General features: G+C 40.9%; 4 protein-coding genes across 4 annotated transcripts; all 4 read left to right on the top strand.

Moving 5' to 3' along the window:
• Positions 1–1,005, top strand: LOC140931703 (uncharacterized). The gene is made up of 2 exons (XM_073381468.1): positions 1–83; positions 228–1,005. Exons 1-2 carry the CDS (start codon positions 1–3, stop codon positions 1,003–1,005), a joined length of 861 nt encoding a protein of 286 aa, XP_073237569.1.
• A 4,517-nt stretch (positions 1,006–5,522) lies between these two features.
• LOC140931702 (uncharacterized) lies at positions 5,523–8,193 on the top strand. The gene has a single exon (XM_073381467.1). The coding sequence runs from the start codon at positions 5,614–5,616 to the stop codon at positions 8,191–8,193; it is 2,580 nt and encodes an 859-aa protein (XP_073237568.1). The 5' UTR covers positions 5,523–5,613.
• Positions 8,194–8,338: 145 nt separating this feature from the next.
• LOC140931701 (uncharacterized) lies at positions 8,339–9,277 on the top strand. Its single transcript, XM_073381466.1, has one exon. It carries the CDS (start codon positions 8,339–8,341, stop codon positions 9,275–9,277), a length of 939 nt encoding a protein of 312 aa, XP_073237567.1.
• A 3,620-nt stretch (positions 9,278–12,897) lies between these two features.
• LOC140931700 (zinc finger protein 862-like) lies at positions 12,898–14,742 on the top strand. The gene is made up of 2 exons (XM_073381465.1): positions 12,898–13,735; positions 13,817–14,742. The coding sequence occupies exons 1-2, from the start codon at positions 12,898–12,900 to the stop codon at positions 14,608–14,610; spliced, it is 1,632 nt and encodes a 543-aa protein (XP_073237566.1). The 3' UTR covers positions 14,611–14,742.
• Positions 14,743–20,255: the final 5,513 nt, after the last annotated feature.

The raw sequence follows: 20,255 nt of genomic DNA, 5'->3' as shown, positions 1-20,255 counted from the left end.
ATGGGAACAGAAGCAGAACAAGTGTATAAGTCTTTTACCTTGGCTGATGGAGATGATGCAAAATTCGATGTGATTTTGACGAAGTTTGATGAACATTTCGTGCCGAAACGGAACATAATTCACGAGCAGGCACATTTTCACCAAAGGATCCAAAAGCAAGGAGAGACAGTCGAATAGTTCGTATAAAGTCTTTACGAGTTAGTTGAACACTGTAATTTTGGGGACAGCCGTGATCAGCAAATATGGGACAGAATTGTCATTGGAATTCTTGATAAAGGTGTGTCGCAGAAATTACAGTTAAAGTCGGATTTAACGCTGGAAGTCGCGATTCAAATAGCTCGCCAGTCAGAAATGGTCAAGTATCAGGTTACTGATCAGAATTCCCTCGCTTCGAAGGATGTTGAAGAGGTGCACAGTAAGAAGAAACCGACTAATCCATGTTGGAAAAAGGGAAAAGGAAAGAAAGAGGATCCATCTCAAAAGCAAGGTCAGAAGAAGTGTGGCAGATGCGGTCTCCATCACTCAAAGCCTGAACACTGTCTAGCAAAAGATAAACGATGTTTGAAATGTCAAAAAGTGGGTCACTTTGCAGATGTTTGTTGGTCCAAATCGGTGAGTGAGGTGAATAGTAGTGGTGATGGTAGTGCTTCAAATGATGGCAGTGCTGGTCGTTGGTTCTTAGGTGCGTTGTCAAGTGATTTAGATCAGGATGACCAATGGAAGGTCCAGCTTAAGGTCAGTGGTAAACCTCTGGTGTTCAAAATTGATACTGGTGCTGATATTACTGCCATTTCAAAGTCTACTTTTGATAGTTTGCCAAATCAGCCCAAGTTACATCCAGCGAAGATGGCTCTTTTCAGTCCAGGAGGCAAGTTGCAGTATGCTGGGCAGTTTACAAGTCAAGTCAAGTTCAAGTCACTACAGTTTGAGGAGTTCAAAGCAAAGTATGGATTCAAGCACACCACATCAAGCCCGCATCATCCCCAGGCAAATGGTTCTGCATAAAGTGGCGTGCGAATCGCTAAGCGGATTCTGAAACAGGAGGATCCACTCCTTGCTCTTATGGCCTATAGGGCGACCCCAATCCCAGCAACTGGAAAGACACCATCAGAGCTGATCATGGGAAGGCTGATACGTACTACACTTCCAACACTGACCAAAGTTTTAGAGCCAAAGCTTCCAAACCATTCAGCAGTCGAAAGAGCTGATATCAAAGCCAAACGGGGCTACAAGGAGTCCTTTGACAAAAGGAATGGCTCGAGAGAATTACCAAAGCTACAGCCTGGAGACTAGGTCAAAACCAAGCTGGATAATGAGAAGCAGTGGACCACAGAAGCAAAGGTCGTTAGTGAAGACCAAAGTCTCAGGTCATACATCATAAACACAGGTGGTAGAAGACTGCGAAGGAATCGTAGACATCTTAGAAAGGTCCCTACACCCACTCGTTATGACACAGCAGGGGACAACTCCCAAATTCCGGATATCAACAGTGAGCCTACTCCCAAGGTCATCCAAGTGGAGGATACCAACGTTCCCGGAAGCAGCAATGCCAGTCCTGATGAAAGCGAACGTGATTCCAGAACAGAGAACCTCAAGTGGTAGACTTGTTAGGAAACCTATTCGTTATAGAGAGGACATGTTGATTTTGTTAACTATTGGACAGTCGTTATTGTTTTTCCCATAGGTCAACTTATGCCTAGGACTCTCCTTGATTAGATTTCAGAACATGCTCAAGCATCGTACTCATCCAGTTCATTTTGTTGTATTTTTTTTTTTAAAAAAAGGGGAGATGTCTTGATATTGCATGGTTGCTTAGTAACGCTAGCGACATGTGCATTAGGACTTGTAGGCTCTTACCATGTGCTCTTGCCAAATGGCGGACTCTGTACATTACGTTTGTTTGTGATAAATGATTAAATCCTGTTGACATTTCAAGACACATTGATATACTTACGAATCTTAGCTATAGTTCTAAGGTGGTAGAATGCCACTTTGACTATGTTGTTAATATGAAAAGTACGGAAGCCCTTAAGGGACATTGATGTTAATGCTTAATGGGAGTTTGTTTGTTGAAAATCGGAGTTTGTTTGTTGAAGATCGGAGTTTGTTTTTCAAAAATCGGCGTTTGTTTTTTTAAAAATCGGAATCTGCTTTTTGAAAATCGGAATTTGTTTTTTTTGAAAATCGGAGTTTGTTTTTAACTTTGCCCCAGTCTCTGCTCGTCTTAAGTACCACGAAGTTTCAACCAAGATGGCCGACAGTCAGGTCAAAGAAGACTCATGCAAAGAGATACGTCCTTGTCAAGAGAAATAATTAAATGCTTAACAAGCAGCTATACGAAGTTAAAGACTTAAATAAATCTTCCAGGTCGCTGATTTCTTAATGAAAACTGGAATAAACTCTGATATCGTTGTAAGGTTCAAGACGAAAAAGGTATGTGCAGTTTATATATTTTTGTGTCATGTCGGTATGTTTAGACTTAAGACTGTGTAGACTGTCAAAGCAGTTTAGTCCCTTTTGCTGAGGTTTGCCTTTGTAATGAACAAAGTGTTTAAAAGGAGACTAACTGTCATATTCTGGGCAACATGACAAACAAACGCCGGTATGAGGTCTCCCGGTCTCCAGAGAGTTTAAAACTATTTACAGAGCTGTGAGTAATACAAACAACATTGCTTGTCTACCTTCACTACCTTGCATTGGCTAACACTGGCTGTGATATAATGGTTTTCGGAAGGCCTTATAACCTCGTACATTAATCAAGAAATTAATATGACATTTTCTGATCATCAGCATGTCACGAAACAAAAAACAGCACAGAGATCCTGGCTCATTATTTGTCACGATACAACTGTACTGGCAAATGTAGGGCACATATGGAATGACATTTAAGGGCCCGTTCCTTGAACATTTAAAGAATAGTAAAGCGTGTTCTAGAATTTTGGCTTTATCTGGGTGTAAAAACCTGTGAAGTTTTTCTTCGTTTTATGGCTATTCTTTTCCTTGGCTCTATTGTGCTGACTCTCAGTCCTTTATTGTGTTTTTTTTTTGGTTTTACATCACTCGTGAGTTTGACAGGTTCTTAAACCGAGGTAATGCCAGAATTTTAACAACCAATTTTGTTTCTTTAGGCGATATCTTTACATTATAATTGTTCTGGATAATATTTTAGTGGTTGTCCTGTGACATATTTCAAGTGCATGCGCAGTTTTGTTTTAGCGAGCACGAGGTTTTTGCTTTTCTGCCAGCTCATCACATTTTTGCAGCAAGCAAGATGAAATTAAATTGTTGATGTTTTGTTTATCTTCTCGTGGTTTTTATGGACTTTCGACCGACCAATTATCCTGGCGAACATCTGGTAGCAGAGCGAGGTTCTTTTTTAAGTGGATTTGACGTAATTTACCAGGGTTTGTAACCGAACACTGAACGAACACGAGATGGCCGAACGATTGAGAAAGGACAAAGCGAAGTACAAAGGCGCCTATACAAGAACCAAAACGAAATTGATGATGACTTTAGAGGGAGGAATGTATTCGAAAATGCAGGTGATGGAACGTTTGGATCTTCTTTCTGCCGCTTTTGAGGATGTAGTTCGTGCAGTCGAGAGTTTAGAAGCACATTATGAGACTGTTGGCGACTCATCGAGACTTACCGCCGTAGCGCTTGAACTAGAAGCTGTGGAGGAAGATTTCAACGAGATCGAACGGATTGTTAGAGGATGTTTGAATAGCAGCCCCAGTCAGAGCGGTGCCTTGAGCGTTTCCAGAACAACACCGACGGGACAGTCTCCCATTAAAGAACAATCCGAACGACTGGAACAAGAAATTAAAATGCGAGAACAAGAGATCACGAAAGTGTTACATGACCTGGAGAAAACGTTCGCCAAACGCAAGAAACAACTTGAGCAGCAATCGTTGTCTACAGAACAGCAACGAAAGGAACCATTTCAGGGAGGTGAGTCAGCTAGAGTTCAGGACAATGTAAATGCTAGTGTGAAGAGATCAGAAGAACAGGAACAAAATAGTGATCCGAGAATTCAGTTGACAACACCGTTCCAGCAATGTACTTCATCCGTCGCAGATTTAAACACATCAACCTCTGTTAACTTTAGTGGAGCAGCTGTTTTTTATCCCTCGAGTAGTTTTGTTCATTTATCGACTCCAATTGCTTCCCAGTCGTCAATGTCTTGTTTGCCTCCAGTGGGGGACCAACCCCTTCAGCAGCCGCCATTGAATTCCCGTGTGAACTCAACCCAGACCACACTTGTTGGGTCTTCTAAAATACGTCCTTCAGCGTTTTCTTCGAATCAGTTACATGCACCGGCAGCCCAAGGTTATACTCCTTTCCAGCCTTCGTCATGTGGTAGCCAAGTACAGTTTTCGACGCCTATTGCTGGTCAGCCATTTAGTTCTAGTTATGACCAGATCAGTATCGACTCCATGGCAGCTCTGAAACGAGTGAGTATTCCCAGATTTGCAGGCAACAAGAAAAATTATGAAGCTTGGAAAGCAGCCTTCTATTCATGCGTTGACCAGGCAATAGCCTCACCACAATACAAATTGTTACGGTTGCATGAGTGCTTGCAAGGAGAAGCCCTTAAAGTTATTGAAAATCTGGGATACTCTGCGGCAGCCTATGAAGCAGCCAAGTCTCGACTCGAACGGAAGTATGGCGGAAAACGCAGGGCACTTACATTACGACTTGAAGAACTGGATGCCTTTAAGCAGATAAGAGAGGGGAATGAAAAGGATCTTGAGCTTTTTCCTGAGCTACTGGATGCAGTAGTAGTGAACCTTACAGATGCTAATCAGGAAGCAGAGCTTGGTAGTGGCTCTCTTTACATCTCACTGCAACGCAAGTTTAACAAGAATCTTCTGGCCAAGTACAAGCAGTGGGTCTGTGACAATCATAGAACCGAGGGTGTAAAGACACTAAGGGAATTTATTGATCGAGAGTCTGAGTTTTTAACCACAGCTTCTGAGACAATAGCAGGTGTTCTAAGTGGATCCAAGAAGGAGAGAGCGCTGTTTGCCAAAGAAGATTTTGACCCTAAGAAGAAACATTCAAGAAAGTGTAAAGTATGCAAGGAGTCCCACAACCTTTGGACCTGTGAGAAGTTTAAGAGGATGACAGTAAATGAAAGGTGGAACATTGCTAAAGAGCAGAAACTGTTTTAGATGCCTCAGTGACGGCCACAGAGGAGAAGCATGCCTCAGGAGTAGGGTCTGTGGGATTAAAGGGTGTCGCTCTCATCACCATCGTTTGCTTCACGAGGACCCAAAGAAAGAAGAGAAAGCCGAAGCAGCAGATGGATCAAATGCAGTCGGAGCCAATGCCACCATTGAAGGGGAGTCAAGTGAGAGAACCCATACAGCTACTACTAGAAAAGGAACTGTACCCTTGTCAAAGTTTGTAGCCTTAAGAACTGTTCCTGTCTATGTGACCAATGGTAAACGAAGACTGAAGGTGAACGCTCTACTTGATGATGCCAGCAGTAAGACGTACTTAAACAGTGACATTGCGGCTGAACTGGGTCTCGAAGGCAGACCACACGAACTTACAGTTAATGTACTGAATGATAACCAGCAAATTTTGGACACCACAGTTGTAGAATTCATGATCAGCAGTTGTGAAGGAAAAGTGTCTAAACTAGCGTCTGCCTATACAGCTGAAAGAGTCACAGGAAACATGCAAGTGGTGGACTGGAGCAAATACAAGCACAAATGGAAGCACCTAAAGGGCATAAAATTCCCTCAATTGGGACCCAGACCTATAGTAGACCTACTAATTGGTGTGGACCAAGCTGACTTGCTGTACTCATTGAGAGATGTGAGAGGAGAGCCTGGAGAACCCATAGCTAGACTTACTCCGCTTGGGTGGACTTGCATTGGTAATCCTGAGGTGCCGGTAGAAGGAACTCAGACAAGCTTCACCTTTTTTCTGAATGATTCACAAGAGCTGAATAGTCTTGTTCGCCGCTACTGGGACGTAGAAGAACCTAAGGAAACTCTGATTGTCAATCCAGAAGAGAAGTTCGCAAGAGACACAGTTTCAAGGTCCTTAACATTCACTGACGGTCACTACTCAGTTGGGATGCCGTGGAAAAAAGACAGACCTTTATTATCTGACAACTTCAGCATGGCTTTGCATCGTCTGCACTGCACTGAGAAGAAATTGAAGCGGTCCCCGGAACTTGGTGAAGCTTACAAAGCAGTGGTTGAGTCCTATCAAGACAAAGGATACATTCATAGAGTTTCTCGTGACGAAGTTAAGCCTGATCAAGTCTGGTACTTACCCCATTTCCCTGTGTTGAGGTCAGATAAATCAACAACCAAGACCCGTATAGTCTTTGATGCCTCTGCAAAATTTAATGACTTGTCCTTAAATGACATTGTGCTTCAGGGACCTAAACTTCAGAGTGACTTATTTGCAGTGCTACTCCGTTTTCGCCGTGACCCTGTGGCTTTGATGTGCGATATCAAAGAAATGTATCTACAAATCAAGTTGAAACCTGAAAATCAGCCTTATCACCGTTTTTTGTGGCGGAACCTAGAGACAGACAGAGAGCCTGATGTGTTTGAGTTTGACCGTGTTGTATTTGGTGTGAATTCATCTCCTTTTCAAGCACAGTTCGTGGCGCAAGAACATGCCAGGAAACACCAGTCTGTATTTCCCTTAGCAGCTGAAACAGTGTTAAAGAGTACATACATGGATGATAGCATGGACTCAGTACCTGATGTGAAAACCGCAGTAGAATTGTACAGTCAGCTGTCACAGTTATGGAAGTCTGCCGGAATGTATGCTAGAAAGTGGTTGTCAAATGTGCCTGAAGTGCTGCAGTTTATTCCCTCTTCAGACTGTGCCTCAGAAGTTGATCTTGATCGAGGTGAACTACCACCCGTCAAAACCTTGGGAGTCCTGTGGTGCGCTATGGAAGATGTATTTAAATTTCAAGTTAATCAGCCCGCCGAGAAGCATGAACACTCCAAACGCAGCTTTCTAAAGAAGATAGCAACCTTGTTTGACCCTCTTGGCTTGTTATCCCCATATACAGTGCGAGCTAAGGTTCTACTCCAAGAGATGTGGGCAAGCGGCGTGGACTGGGACGAGCCGGTGAACGAGAACCTGTCAATGAAGGCTTCGAGGTGGTTCAAAGAACTCTCAGCACTAGTCAACATTCAGATTCCCCGATGTTTGAGAACTACTAGAGCAGTAAAGGAAGTAGCCTTACACACCTTTGTGGATGCTTCTCAAGAAGCATATGGTGCAGTTGCTTACACTCGATACCTCTATGAGGATGGAACTGTTAGCTGTCGCCTTGCTGCGTCCAGATCACGTGTTGCACCTTTGCAAGCTATCAGCATACCTCGACTCGAGTTAATGGCTGCTGTTGTAGGACTCAAGCTGAATCAAGCCGTTGGCCAGGCACTTGGCATTAAGAAAGAAGAGTGGACCTTTTGGTCTGACAGCATGGATGTATTGTACTGGATTCGGGGACAGAGCAGGAAGTTCAAACCATTTGTGGCAAATCGTGTAGGGGAAATCCAAGCCTTGACGAATCCAGAACAGTGGAGGCATGTTCCAACAAAACAGAATCCAGCTGATCTGCTAACAAGAGGCCTTAGTGTATCAGCTCTCAGTGAGGAAGAAAGATGGTGGGAAGGACCGTTGTTCCTTAAGTACGACCACACCCAGTGGCCGCCAACAAGAACTGAAAGAGAGAAAGAAGCCGATGTTGAACTCCGGCAAATATGCCAGGCAAAAGAACAAATAAAAGAACAATCATTCCTTTCACTTCCCAACGAAGACCGGCTGAACCCACAAAGATACTCAAGTTGGACTAAACTCTCAAGAATCGCAGCTTGGGTAAACCGTTTCCTAGAGAACTGCCGTTCGCCAGTTGCGGTTCGTAGACAAGACACAATACAACCTGATGAAGTTTCCTCCGCGGGAATAAGAATTATCCGGCAAGCTCAGCAGGAAGTATTTAAAGAAGAAGTGCGAGCAGTACAAACTGGAAAAGAACTGCCAAGTGGAAGTAAATTGCAGCCCCTGAAACCTATTATCGACGAAGATGGAATTCTCCGATGTGATGGACGACTTCGTTATGCAGAATTCTTACCATGGGAGTCGTTATCCGATCATACTCCCGCGCAATCACTGGGTGACAAGACTCATAGTCAAGCATCAGCATGAGCAGAGCCATCATGGGGGAACCAATCAAGTGTTATCAGAACTTTCAACCCACTATTGGATAATTTCAGCAAGAGAGGTGATTAAAGAGTGGGAGAAAGAATGCATGCAGTGTAGAAGAAGAAAGGCTAGCCCAGCCAAACAGATTATGGCTCCGTTACCAGAACTGAGAACCCGGATGTCGTTGCGAGCTTTCAGCCAAACTTCTGTCGACTTTGGTGGTCCATTCATTACTAAGCAAGGAAGAGGAAAGGCGCGTCAGAAGAGATACCTTTGCCTATTCACCTGTCTTGCAACACGAGCTGTTCATCTCGAAGTAGCTTTCAGCCTGGACACCGACTCATTTCTAAATGCATTCTTCCGTATGGTGTCCCGACGTGGCCAGCCCAAAGACGTTGTATGTGACAATGGCACTAATTTCGTTGGTGGAAGCAACGAGCTAAAAGAATTGGAAGCCTTGGACCACAAGAAGATTCAGGATGCTACGACAAGCTATGGAGTCAAGTGGCATTTTAACCCCCCTCTTGCCCCACACTTCAGTGGTGTACATGAAGTTATGATCAAAGCTGCAAAGAAAGCTATTTATGCCATCCTTAGCTCTGCAGACATCACCGATGAGGAACTTTTAAGTGCAGTTGTAGGAGCAGAAGGGTTAATTAACTCCAGGCCACTAACTTACCAGTCAAGCAGCCCAACTGACCTGACCCCTTTGACTCCTAATCATTTTCTACATGGTCAGTTAGGAGGCAGATTTGCACCCGATAGTGTTGACACTGAAGTATTCAATCCAAGAAAGAGATGGCGTCGCGTCCAGGAACTTGTACGTCATTTTTGGCATAGATGGTTGCATGAATGGATTCCCAGTCTGAGTGTACGGAAAAAGTGGCGCAGGGAGCAAGTTGACCTAAAAGTAGGAGACGTTGTCATTGTCATGTCCCCGGATACACCAAGAGGAAAATGGCCTTTAGGAAGGATTGTAAGGGTGTTCCCTGGAAAAGACAGCAAAGTGCGTGTTGTTGATGTTCAAGTTGGAAAGACTGTGCTACGGAGACCAATTGTGAAACTTTGCCCATTAGAGCAATGTTGAACTTTAAGTGACATTATTGAGACAAATGCTTTTGAACATTTCATATCTTTCAGAACAAATTTATTTTGCCTAAGTTTTGTTGATATTTTTATATCAAGAAAGGGGAGGATGTTCTGGAGAATATTTTAGTGGTTGTCCTGTGACATATTTCAAGTGCATGCGCAGTTTTGTTTTAGCAAGCACGAGGTTTTTGCTTTTCTGCCAGCTCATCACATTTTTGCAGCAAGCAAGATGAAATTAAATTGTTGATGTTTTGTTTATCTTCTCGTGGTTTTTATGGACTTTCGACCGACCAATTATCCTGGCGAACAATAATTTTCAAAACTAATAAAACCCTTGTCTTAAAGAAAAACAAAAAACCTTTACAGACCCTGTCATTACTTTTATCAAATTTGTGGACCTGAGCTTCGCTCCATTTGTGCCCTCAACATGCCCTTATATAAAGTTATGTAGTGCAGTTGTACCATAACTATTGAAATAAATGAATGCTGTATTATAAATCAAGGGTAAGAACATGGAATCGATTCTTGTGTAAGCATCCAATAATGACAGAAATGAGAGAAGGTATGACAACAGTTGGCAGATTTGTAAGGGAGATAGTCTGTGCCAAGCTCTTGGTCAGCGGGAGCTAGTGGGAAACAAGCGAAAAAGCAGGTGAAAAGCAAAAGAGCTTGTGAGCAAAAACTGATAGTTAAAGAGAGGGAGAGTCTGCAAGCATATTTTTAAATACCTCATTTCATCAACAGAACCCCCCCCCTCCCCACCTCCAAAAGGTTGTGGTCGAGGAGGGTTTAGCGTGCATCACGTGTTAGACTGTGTACGCTTTCCGCCAAAGTTATTCATGAGCATTGAAGGAAATATTGTTTATGTCCTGCAGATCTTTCCTAGAAAAAAAAAGGGGGCCTATTTTGTTCTGGGACAAAAGTCCACCTCGTTTATTTCACACAATTTGGACTGAATATCGTTTTTTTTTCTTTCACTGGTGGCAAAAGGTTGGCTCATGTTGTTGTTTCCCACGGTTTGGACTTGCAAAACGAAGGTTTATCATTGTTTGACTGGTGAAGGATGTTACAATAGATGATAGAACTTAATAAATTGTCCTCTGTTGTTAAGCCACACCTGTCTGCTCTTCATCTAAATACCAGAAGTTTTAATCAACACATCAATGAATTGAACAATCTTTTAGACAATATTTCTTTAGTTTTGTACTTCATTGGATGCTCTGAAACGTTCCTAACTAGCCATTCAAATATACCAGGGTATATTATGATAATCGATTATTGAACTTTTTCTACTGGTGGCAGTGTTGTGTCGTATACTTAACAAAATTTTGTTCTCCAAACTTTTCTATCCTAGCAACAATATTATACTATGCATAGTGCCTCTGCTAGACTGTTACAAACTCTCCCTTTTTCAATTAACATTCGAAAATTTTCTCCAACCATTACCATAGCAGATCCAGGGGAGGGGCCCGGGGGGGCCCACCCTCCCCCCTTATTTTTAGAGGAAAATGAGGCCCGAAGGGCCAAAAAAATTTTTTTGAGACCGGGCCCCCCTTATCTCAGGGTCTGGATGACCAGGCTCCCCCCCCTTATCTGAAGGTCTGGATCCGCCACGGCATTATCAGATGGTATTTCTGGAGTGACATTCCTCCTCCCTTAAGAACCAAGCCTTCCAAACTGTTATTCAAGAAAGCAATTTTCCAATTTGTTTTTTGCAATACTGAGATATTTCTTAGCATAAAATATTTTGCTTTAGGCTTTACGATAATGTAGCTGTAGTAATAATCTCTGTATGTGTTTATGTTCTATGATTTTATTTCTTATCTTTTTTGTTTTACTTATTTTCATCTATTTTTCCTATTACAACAATCTCGCTTCCGAAAGAAATGTTTACTAACCCTCTCACTCCCAAGAGTGATTAAAGTTTAACTTCTCCTAACAATATCAGTTCATTGTTAAGAAAACACATGACGAGAATTTAGCACTCTACGACAATGACGATTTTGAGTTGATCAAACACCAAATTCTCCAATTGAAACTAACGTACAATGGATTGTATTAGACTCGCCAATGAGGATCGCTACTTTGATCTTGGGAGTGAAAGGGTTAAGGGCTATTATTAGTTCTTACTATCTCTAACCCTTTCTCTACATTTACTTTATTTTACCTTTAATCTTAATTGCTGAACACCTAGAGATAAATAAATACATGCAACAATGTTGCATGTATTGTTATAAACAGTGGCTTTTCATTCTTTGTCGTCATATATTTGTAAATATATCTATTAATGCATTTTATTAACTTGATACAAGTTAATAGAAAATGGATTTATTTTACTTTTAGCTGTTTTTTTTCGCAGTTTTAATAAAGGGACCCACTTTTAAATAAGGACCACCACAGCTTTCAATTGAAACTTTCAATATCCAATTTACCATGTCCATCAAGGAACTTCTCTACTGTACATAAAGCTCCATTCCCAGTTAATTTTTAATGAGTATTTCAACTTTTTTTTGCCCTTTTGATAGCATTTTGATAACATTTGGTGCTTTTTCCTTGGATACAGGTGGACAAATCGGCTATCCTTATGATGTCGGACAAACAGCTATCTTCCTTGGGCGTGGAAACAATCGGTGACAGACTTAGACAGACTTAGACTTCTTTCCTAAAGGTGTAAGTTCAGAAGGTGATGAAGATGAGATGTATCTTTCTCTTGGAAACTATGCTGGCGATCAAGTTGTTGATTTGGAAGACGGACATGACATTGCGCCATTTTCCGCAGAGCAATACAAAGACCTCACAGGGTTCCAGGGCTTGAAATTAACGGTAACCCGTTAACCAACGGTTAGTAATTTTCAACGTTTGGTTACTAAACATGTGTCCAACTAACCCGACATAGTTAGTAAAAATTTTCTTAAATATTTAAATTATGTTATGGAAATAACCTTTTTACAAGTAAATGTTAATTTTTAGGAACGATTTTTGTATTGTTTTCTTGCACGAGATTGTTTTCTGTCTCAACAATTTGTTCTCGCCATCTTTGCGATCGAATCGAACTTTTCAGACCTTTTGAGCGCTAAGGCCCTGGAGACGAGTTTGTGTCAAATGTGGGGTTCTGGACACTACAATATCGGATCCACCATCTTCGCTTGGAAATTACTGTTTGCGAGGTTACCTGGCAGTTTGGCATTGAATTATGCAGAGTTCTTTGGATAGATTCGTTAGAAAAAGGTAGGCTCCAGCTGAACGTAACTGTGGTGAAGAAGAAGAATGTCAAGAAAAGGAACCAAAGACAACAGAAGATATGGAAGACTCGAGCTCCCAGAAGCGTTACGAAGAAAAGAGGAAACAAGAGGGCTGATCATTTCGACAGGAGTGGAAGAAAACATTTGCATGGCTTCAGTTCGACAAGACTAAACAGAAAATGTTCTGTACCGCCTCCCGGGAATTTCCGTCTCTAGCAGATAAAAACAGTTCTTTTTTACCGCAAGCCAAGCTTTTCACATTGGAAACATAAAAGTACACGCAAGTAATCATAGACACGAAGCATGTGTTTTCGCAAAACAGTAGAGGGAGCAGCAGGAAAGAGGTTCACGAAACGTTGTTCAATCTTTGCGACAAATGTCAAGCGACACTGAAGAAAAAATGAAGAAGCTATTTAATATCCCTTATTTTATTACAAAACATGAGCGACCGTTCAGTGACTTCGAAGACTTGTGCAAACTTCACGTGAAGAATGGCTTGTCATTGGCGGAGACTTACATTAATGACAAAGGTTGTTGTGTTTTTATTGAGGCAATAGATGGTGTTATGAAAGAAGATGAATCACAGCTGGTGAATAAGCAACGCTTTATTTCGGTCATGGCTGACAGTGGGACAGATACAAGTAACAAAGATCTCGAACTTGTCTATGTAAGGTTTCTTGAAAATGGGTTGCTTGTTAACAAGTATGTTGCTGTTGTGGAACTCAAAAATGCAGATGCTAATGGTGTGATTGCTTCTATTAATACTGGTATGGTTCAATTTGGCTTGGAAAATTGGAAAAGTCAAACAGTTGCCTTTGGAAGTGATGGGGCTAGTGTATATGTTGGAAGGCTTAATGGAGTTGTTGCTAAGCTACGTGTGGAAATTCCTTGGCTCCTTGGTGTGCATTGCATAGCACACAGACTAGAACTTTCAGTTTTAGATGCGCTTAAACATGAAGAGCAACTGAATAATGTGCAAGAGATGCTCCAAGGCTTGTACAAGCACTACCATTATTCACCCAAAGCTTTACGTGAACTTAAAGAACTTGCACAAGTGCTTGATGAGAAAATAAACAAGTCTGTCAACCTTAGGGGTACACGATGGCTTCCACACATCAGTAGGGCTCTTACTGTCATGATAAAGAGTTTCAGTGTTATCTATGCTCACTTGGAAAACACAATCTCAGAAAACACAAGCAGTGTAGAAATGAGGGGCAGAGCAAGAAAGACATGAAATGTGTTAAGCAATTTTAGAAATCTCCTATTCATTCACTTAATGCTTGATGTTTTGGCAGTATTGAAGGCTCTAAGCTTGCTCTTCCAGAGAGATAACATTGTTATATCTGCTGCAAAGGATGGTCTTTACTCTACAGAACTGCAGCTTAGAGCAATGATTGCCAGACCTGGAAAGAACTTGCAAGATTTTCTTGATGGAGTGGGAGATGGTAACATTTACAAAGGTGTAACTCTCAAGAGAATGCCCAATGACTTGAATGCTTTTATCAGGGACAAACAGAGGATTATCAACACAATCATCCAGTTTTTGAATTCTAGATTTGAAAGCCTGGATTCAGATCCAGTTCTTGCAGCTGGGAAGATTTTTGATCCCAGGGTTTGGCCAGAATCTGTAGAAGACCTAGCAACATATGGGGAGGCAGAAGTGGAGTGCTTGGTTCAGCATTTTAGACCAGCTTTGGAGAGGAATGATTTTTACTTTGCAGCTGTAGCTGGAGAGTGGAGTGCTCTGAAGGCTTGTGTAACTGCAAACAATTTCAGGCATTTAGATCCCCTTATTTTATGGCAGAGAATGTTTACTGCCTTCAAGGATCAATTTCCCAACATCTTGATGCTTGTGGAAATAATAATCATCCTGCCACTTGCAACAGCAACTGTGGAGCGAGGATTTTCAGCAATGAAGAGAGTGAAGAATGATTGGAGATCCTGTCTTGACACATACATTCTCAACATGCTGCTAAAGATAACAGTCAATGGTTGTTCATTTGATGTATATGATCCCCAGAGAGCTATTCAACATTGGTGGATATCAGGACAAAGAGCACGTAGACCAGACTTTACAAGGAATACTTAGAATACTCAATTTGTTGAATCATTCAACTCAAACTGTCGTTAGAGAATGTGCTGAAGATGTACTGTTCTTCACTACCTAAATCATGCTGGTCTCTTCAAGGGAAACGAGAGGAAAATAAACTAGGCACTTAATTGTCAAAGTTTTTTAAGGTCACCATGCAATTTCGACTACCTTTTAATTTGTTCTAGTGGTTATTGACAAACTGTTCAATGTTTGAGATTTCAAGATTGTCAAGATTTTTTAGTTGTGAGCTTGGATACCAAACTTTATAATTTGGTTAGTCAAAAATATGTCTACTAACCCGAAGGGTTGGTGATCCAAAAATTAAATTCGAGCCCTGGGTTCGCACTTCCAAGTGTTTATCTGCCAGATCTAGAATTTGACTGTTTACTTCTTGATATCAACAGGTGAACAGGATTACCCTCAATCACCTGTGTATAGTACCAAACTACAAGTACAACACAGAAGACATTGCATAACGTTAAAGCATTAGGGCAGATGAAGGGCAAGAAAAAGCACTTCGTTGCACCTGAAAGTGAACACTAACATGAGTTCTATTGCTGCTGAGATTTCTGGCATCTGTGCTAAGGATTTGATAAGCAGTGAGGCAAGATGTCATTCTTCCAATAACGCAATTGTGCACATAGTAGTGATGCAACCAACAACGTCCGGAAACAATTAAGGGACAGAGAAGGTTTACTAATGCTGTGTATTCTTTCAGTGACACTTTAATATCAAATCTCAGGGTCTTAGACTTTATAGTTAAAGAAGTAAGGAACTGTGGATGTACTGGCAGACAACGCAGAGGCGGAAAATGGGCGTGGAAGTAACAAAATTCCGATACAAAAACTTGTTGAGAATTGTATCAAAGAGGGAGGGTAACCCCAGTGCTAGGGTTACCCTAGCAAGAGGGTTCAAGGTAACTCTGGTTAAAAGCAAAATTTCCCAGGAAGCCGACACAAGTCAAACGAGTCAACCAGCTCAACTGAAATGTTTCGTCATGTGAAGACTAAACTGACATTCCTTGTAACGTCCAAGATTTGAAGGAAATGTTGAATTCTCCCGTGTTAAACACGTTGTATGGAAAAAAACAAACAGGTATTATCATTGTATAAATAAAATACATAATATTGTTCAGATTTTTAAAATTTAGCAAGAAAACTTGGTTAACCCATTCAATTTTCATGAGTTACTGGTCTTCAGTTATCCCTTAGCAGAGCATTCACAAGGCAGGTACATGTAGGGTAACCCTCTTGCTGGGGTTACCGCAGGGTTTGCAAGTTTTATTGATGAGTGGAGTCAGTGTGACGTGTGCTTCACAAATTTTGGAGTCATTTTGGAATATTTGGAGTCAAGTATCACAACGAAAAAAGCCAAACAGACTTTCCAGCACGTGGTCCTGGCATGTATACACTATTGTGAGGGATACACAAAGTAGCTGTGGCGGTCCGCTGACCTGGAAAGCTCAAATCCATGATGGCCTTTGATCATAATTTATCCTCTTCCTGTTTTGTCGTGCAGTATAATTCTTTAATTGTGATGATTTAATTTGAGGTTTACAACATTTACAATTAACGTAAATTGTACTTGTTGCGAAAAAGAAAACGACAAAACTATGTTTGTTACTGAATATTTCTGGAGTCAAAGTGAATCCCTCCATAACCTCAGTGGAGTCATTTGAACAATTTTGGCGTAACATACGGCAAATTGGGCGTATTTTCGAACCCTGGGTTACCCTAGCGCTAGGAAAACCCTATCTGCATGCTTTGTAAACATGTCGCTTAGAAATAATAAGCCAGTGCTGGTTTGACCCTCTTTCTATCAGGGTTACCTTCCCTCCTTGTAAACAGGCCCTAATAGAATTGGTATTTTTTAATTATCAGCGAAATAATGTGCTTGTATATCCATCCACCTTCTAGATAACTTCCAGCTTTAATGCCGTAACTTAATGCGCCCAACCAAATGAGACAAAAGCCGTTTTAAATGTAGAGAAATTTCTCATTCCATTGAACTGCCATGGCAATCCGAGGAGAAGAATCTCTGTTACAAGTGGCTGACTCTCGAAATTGCTAGGTACCTTTTAAGGCCTTTTGCACCATTCCAATGCGGAAAGCGACAAATGAACTTTTTCCAGCAGTTTCTAGAGGTTAGACTGATAAACAAGTGCATTCATGGGATCAGTTATAACCTATGATTTAAAGAGATCGAGACGGAATTTGTGCTGAAGGTAATCAATGAACAAACTTTAAATCATGTGCTTATCCCATACCCATGTAATCAAGCCAACAATCCACTCGTGGCACTTATGGTAGTAGAATGCAACTTCAGCGGGGCGGGGTGAATTTGATCCTTGTCCTGAAGCAAGACATCAAGAGGGATGTCGGAAGAGAACCTTGGAGACAGCAGAGCATCACATGACCACCCTCTGGCTTAAACGGACGGGTAAGCGCTTTTATTCAAGTGCGGGTAAACGGTGGGAGTAATCATGACTCTCTTACTGCAATCAAACAGCCTACAAGAGTGGGCCCAATCATGCTTCGGGCCTAGGAGTATATCCTTTCAAGGCTATATGGGCACTAGGACTGAGCGCCTCATTCTTAAGTCTTATATCATCTGTGACTCTTGAGTGTGGGATGTGGATAGTCAATCAATTCTGGCGCTAGACCTTCACCATTAGGACCAGATGATGGTACTGAGCTACCCAATGTGACCTCTTGGAACATTCGCTGGCTAAGTGAAAGTTCCATATTAACATCAAAAGAGCAATATCATCAAACCTGGAGGGAAAAGTAAGAACGGATAGTGAGAGTGGCGTTATATTTGTCGCTTGCGAATAGCTTGCTCCATCGCGTCACAGTAGAAAAGCAACATGACTGAGACTCAAGGAGTCAATAATGGAATGGTCAAATGCCTCGTCACCTAATCAGTGACCAAGTGTAATAAAAAAGGACATCCCTGAGTACTGTGGGGGTGGGCGTGTTGGTTCTGGAATTCTTTCATAAGTGCAGCATCCCAAAATCAAGAAATCACATTAAAGCTTCATGCATTAGCATGTTTGGTTCTAGCTGCAGCCAAATTCCACCGCTGATGTAAAATAATGTTTACTCAGTTATTACCCATATATTACGCAATATTAACCTTTTTCTAATCATGCGTGCAAGCCAATTTTTATTTACAGCACCTAAATGAATTGAAAATGAACAATTGCTTAGATATCACAAGTTGTATCGCTAAAATATTAACATTTTAAAACACTAAGTTGAGTTCTGAAGACTAAACTCAGGACGGAGTGTATATATTGACATACAGTGTACCTATTGCTTATAGGAGTTAAGGGCAAGGGAAAGCATAAAGAATATTTAAAAAATACAGATAAATATAGATAAACAAACACAATTTCTGATCTAATTTGTAATGACCTCTAGAAACAACACTTTAAATGTAACTCTCTACAGAGCTTTCGTTACAGCTAAATTTTGAGTCTTAATTCTGTCCAAAATCCACCAAAAACCTTCCAACTTACATTTAATATTACAATCATCTCTAAAAAAAATCAGCTTAAGTCTACTTTGAAAATATGTTTTGGCTTGTAAAGGTGTTCGAAGTAGTTTATTTGTATGTTTTCATTTTCTTGGGGTCCTCGGCTAAAAAGCAAAATGGCGGCCGGCGGTGGCTTTCAATAGCGTATCTTCAAAGTCTAATTTCTACCAGAAAGCTACCACACAGAATGTCCAAGTTTTCATTTGGGGTCAGTCTCGTTTATTCCCCTGAGATGAGCATTAGAACCCCCTCAGGTAATGGACTTCTGTCTTTGCTGTGCGAACCCATATAACTGTTTCGACGACATTGTTCAACTGCATGAAGGTAAGACATTCATGCAATCGAATTGACTCAAAATTTTCGCTGGGAGCCTTTCTCACAATCGACGGATCTTCAGAAATCCTGTACCCCTTTTTGCAAACAAGAGAGATAGTTCTTCGAATGAGATGAAATGACGTCTTTGGGAAGCTGATTAAACAACATCGTCGAAAAGTTAAAAAGAAAACACGATGTGACTAGCGTTCCTAGAGACTAAGAATTAGTAAATATCACATCAAAACAGAGTTGACAAAATGGAGGACAACGTCGAGAAGATGAATTTGGCCTTCAAGCAAATTTTTGAGTTCTTTAAACCTGAAAATTTGAAAGATTCTCAGCGAGAGACACTGCAAAACCAAGTTAAAGGTCAAGATGTGTTCATTAGTCAATCAACGGGGTCTGGAAAATCATTGATTTTTCAGGCTGCACTAATTGTCTTTAACACAGTAAGACCTTTGTCAAGTGTGAAGTCGATCCAACTTGTGATTTCTCCCTAGACCTATTATGCAAGACCAAGTGTGGTACCTTAGGTCTGTGGGAATCAAGGCCAAGTTTAATGGGGACGAACAGGAAAGCAGAGGCCAATCAACAGGTGGAACGTGGGGACTGCAAAATTGTGTATGGCTCACCCGAGGCATTTTTATCTACCAAAAGATGTTAGGCAATGCTCAGCAATGATGCTTACAACAAGAGATTGTGTTTGGTTGCAGCTGATGAAGCTCACCGATTTCTCATGGGTAAGACTATTCACCATATCACGTTTCCCTCTGTACTTTTACTCTCGTCCTTTAGAATTGTAAAATAGCTTATTTTTAAGATGTGAGCTTAAATACTCTTTCAAATTGAAAATTAGGATGAGATAATCTAGCTGTGTAGAGTGTTTGAGACTTACATGTGGTATGTCATAATCGGATGCAGAGCTAGGTCCAATTTCCTCTCTCACTTTATTTTATTTGAACATATATTACAAGAAGTCCAACACGACTTTTTTATTTTATGACATACTTCATTTCTTAGACATGTTATAATTACATGGATACATATTGAATTGGTCTTCAGTTCTTCTCTGCTTAATGCTGCATGTACATGCAGTATGTGTTGTTGATCAAAATTACAGCTGAGGACAATTTTCTGCCTAGGATTATTTCTAAGTTCCTGTGCCCTAATTTAAAATGTTCGAGATCATGAATATCTAGGGAAAGGAAGCAAAGGAAATGGAGAATACAAATAAGTTGAAATAGAACATAACTGCTATCCACAACCTTAACTCAATCAGGGGTGTAGTGACCATATATGCACATATGCACAGGCATACCTCAAAATCTCTATACATTGTTTCACTACTTCTTACTTCTTCTTCTACGTACCTAAATGGAAAAACCATGCTATGCCCCTGTTAACATAACATTATTGTGTGTTTCCATTATAGGGGTTATGCAGTGAAAAAAGGAACAATGGCATTTCGAAAATGGCTTAGCCATTTTGCCTTAGTGGAAGCTATTTCGTTGTCTTAGAGATGAATTGTCCAATGAGAGGAAAGGACTTACTAAAGGCTTGGTTCCTTTGCAAAATAAAAATGGCTGACAAAGAAACAAAGTTACTGCAATCGATGAATGTTTTTCCCTAAGATGTTATGCTTTCGGTTGGGTAATTTTTCTAAACGGACCAAAGAATTCCCTAGGAAAACTCATACTACCAATAAAGTCTTAACATAGGCTGCTATTTTCATGTTTAGTCTATGACAAAAGGTAGGAATTAAATACTTCTTTATAGAAGATATTGACTTG

This window comes from Porites lutea, chromosome 3 (genome assembly GCF_958299795.1).
Source record: "Porites lutea chromosome 3, jaPorLute2.1, whole genome shotgun sequence".
Taxonomy (NCBI): Eukaryota; Metazoa; Cnidaria; class Anthozoa; order Scleractinia; family Poritidae; genus Porites; species Porites lutea.
The sequence above is the reverse complement of the archived record's forward strand: the minus strand, read 5'-3'. Positions and strand labels throughout refer to the sequence as shown.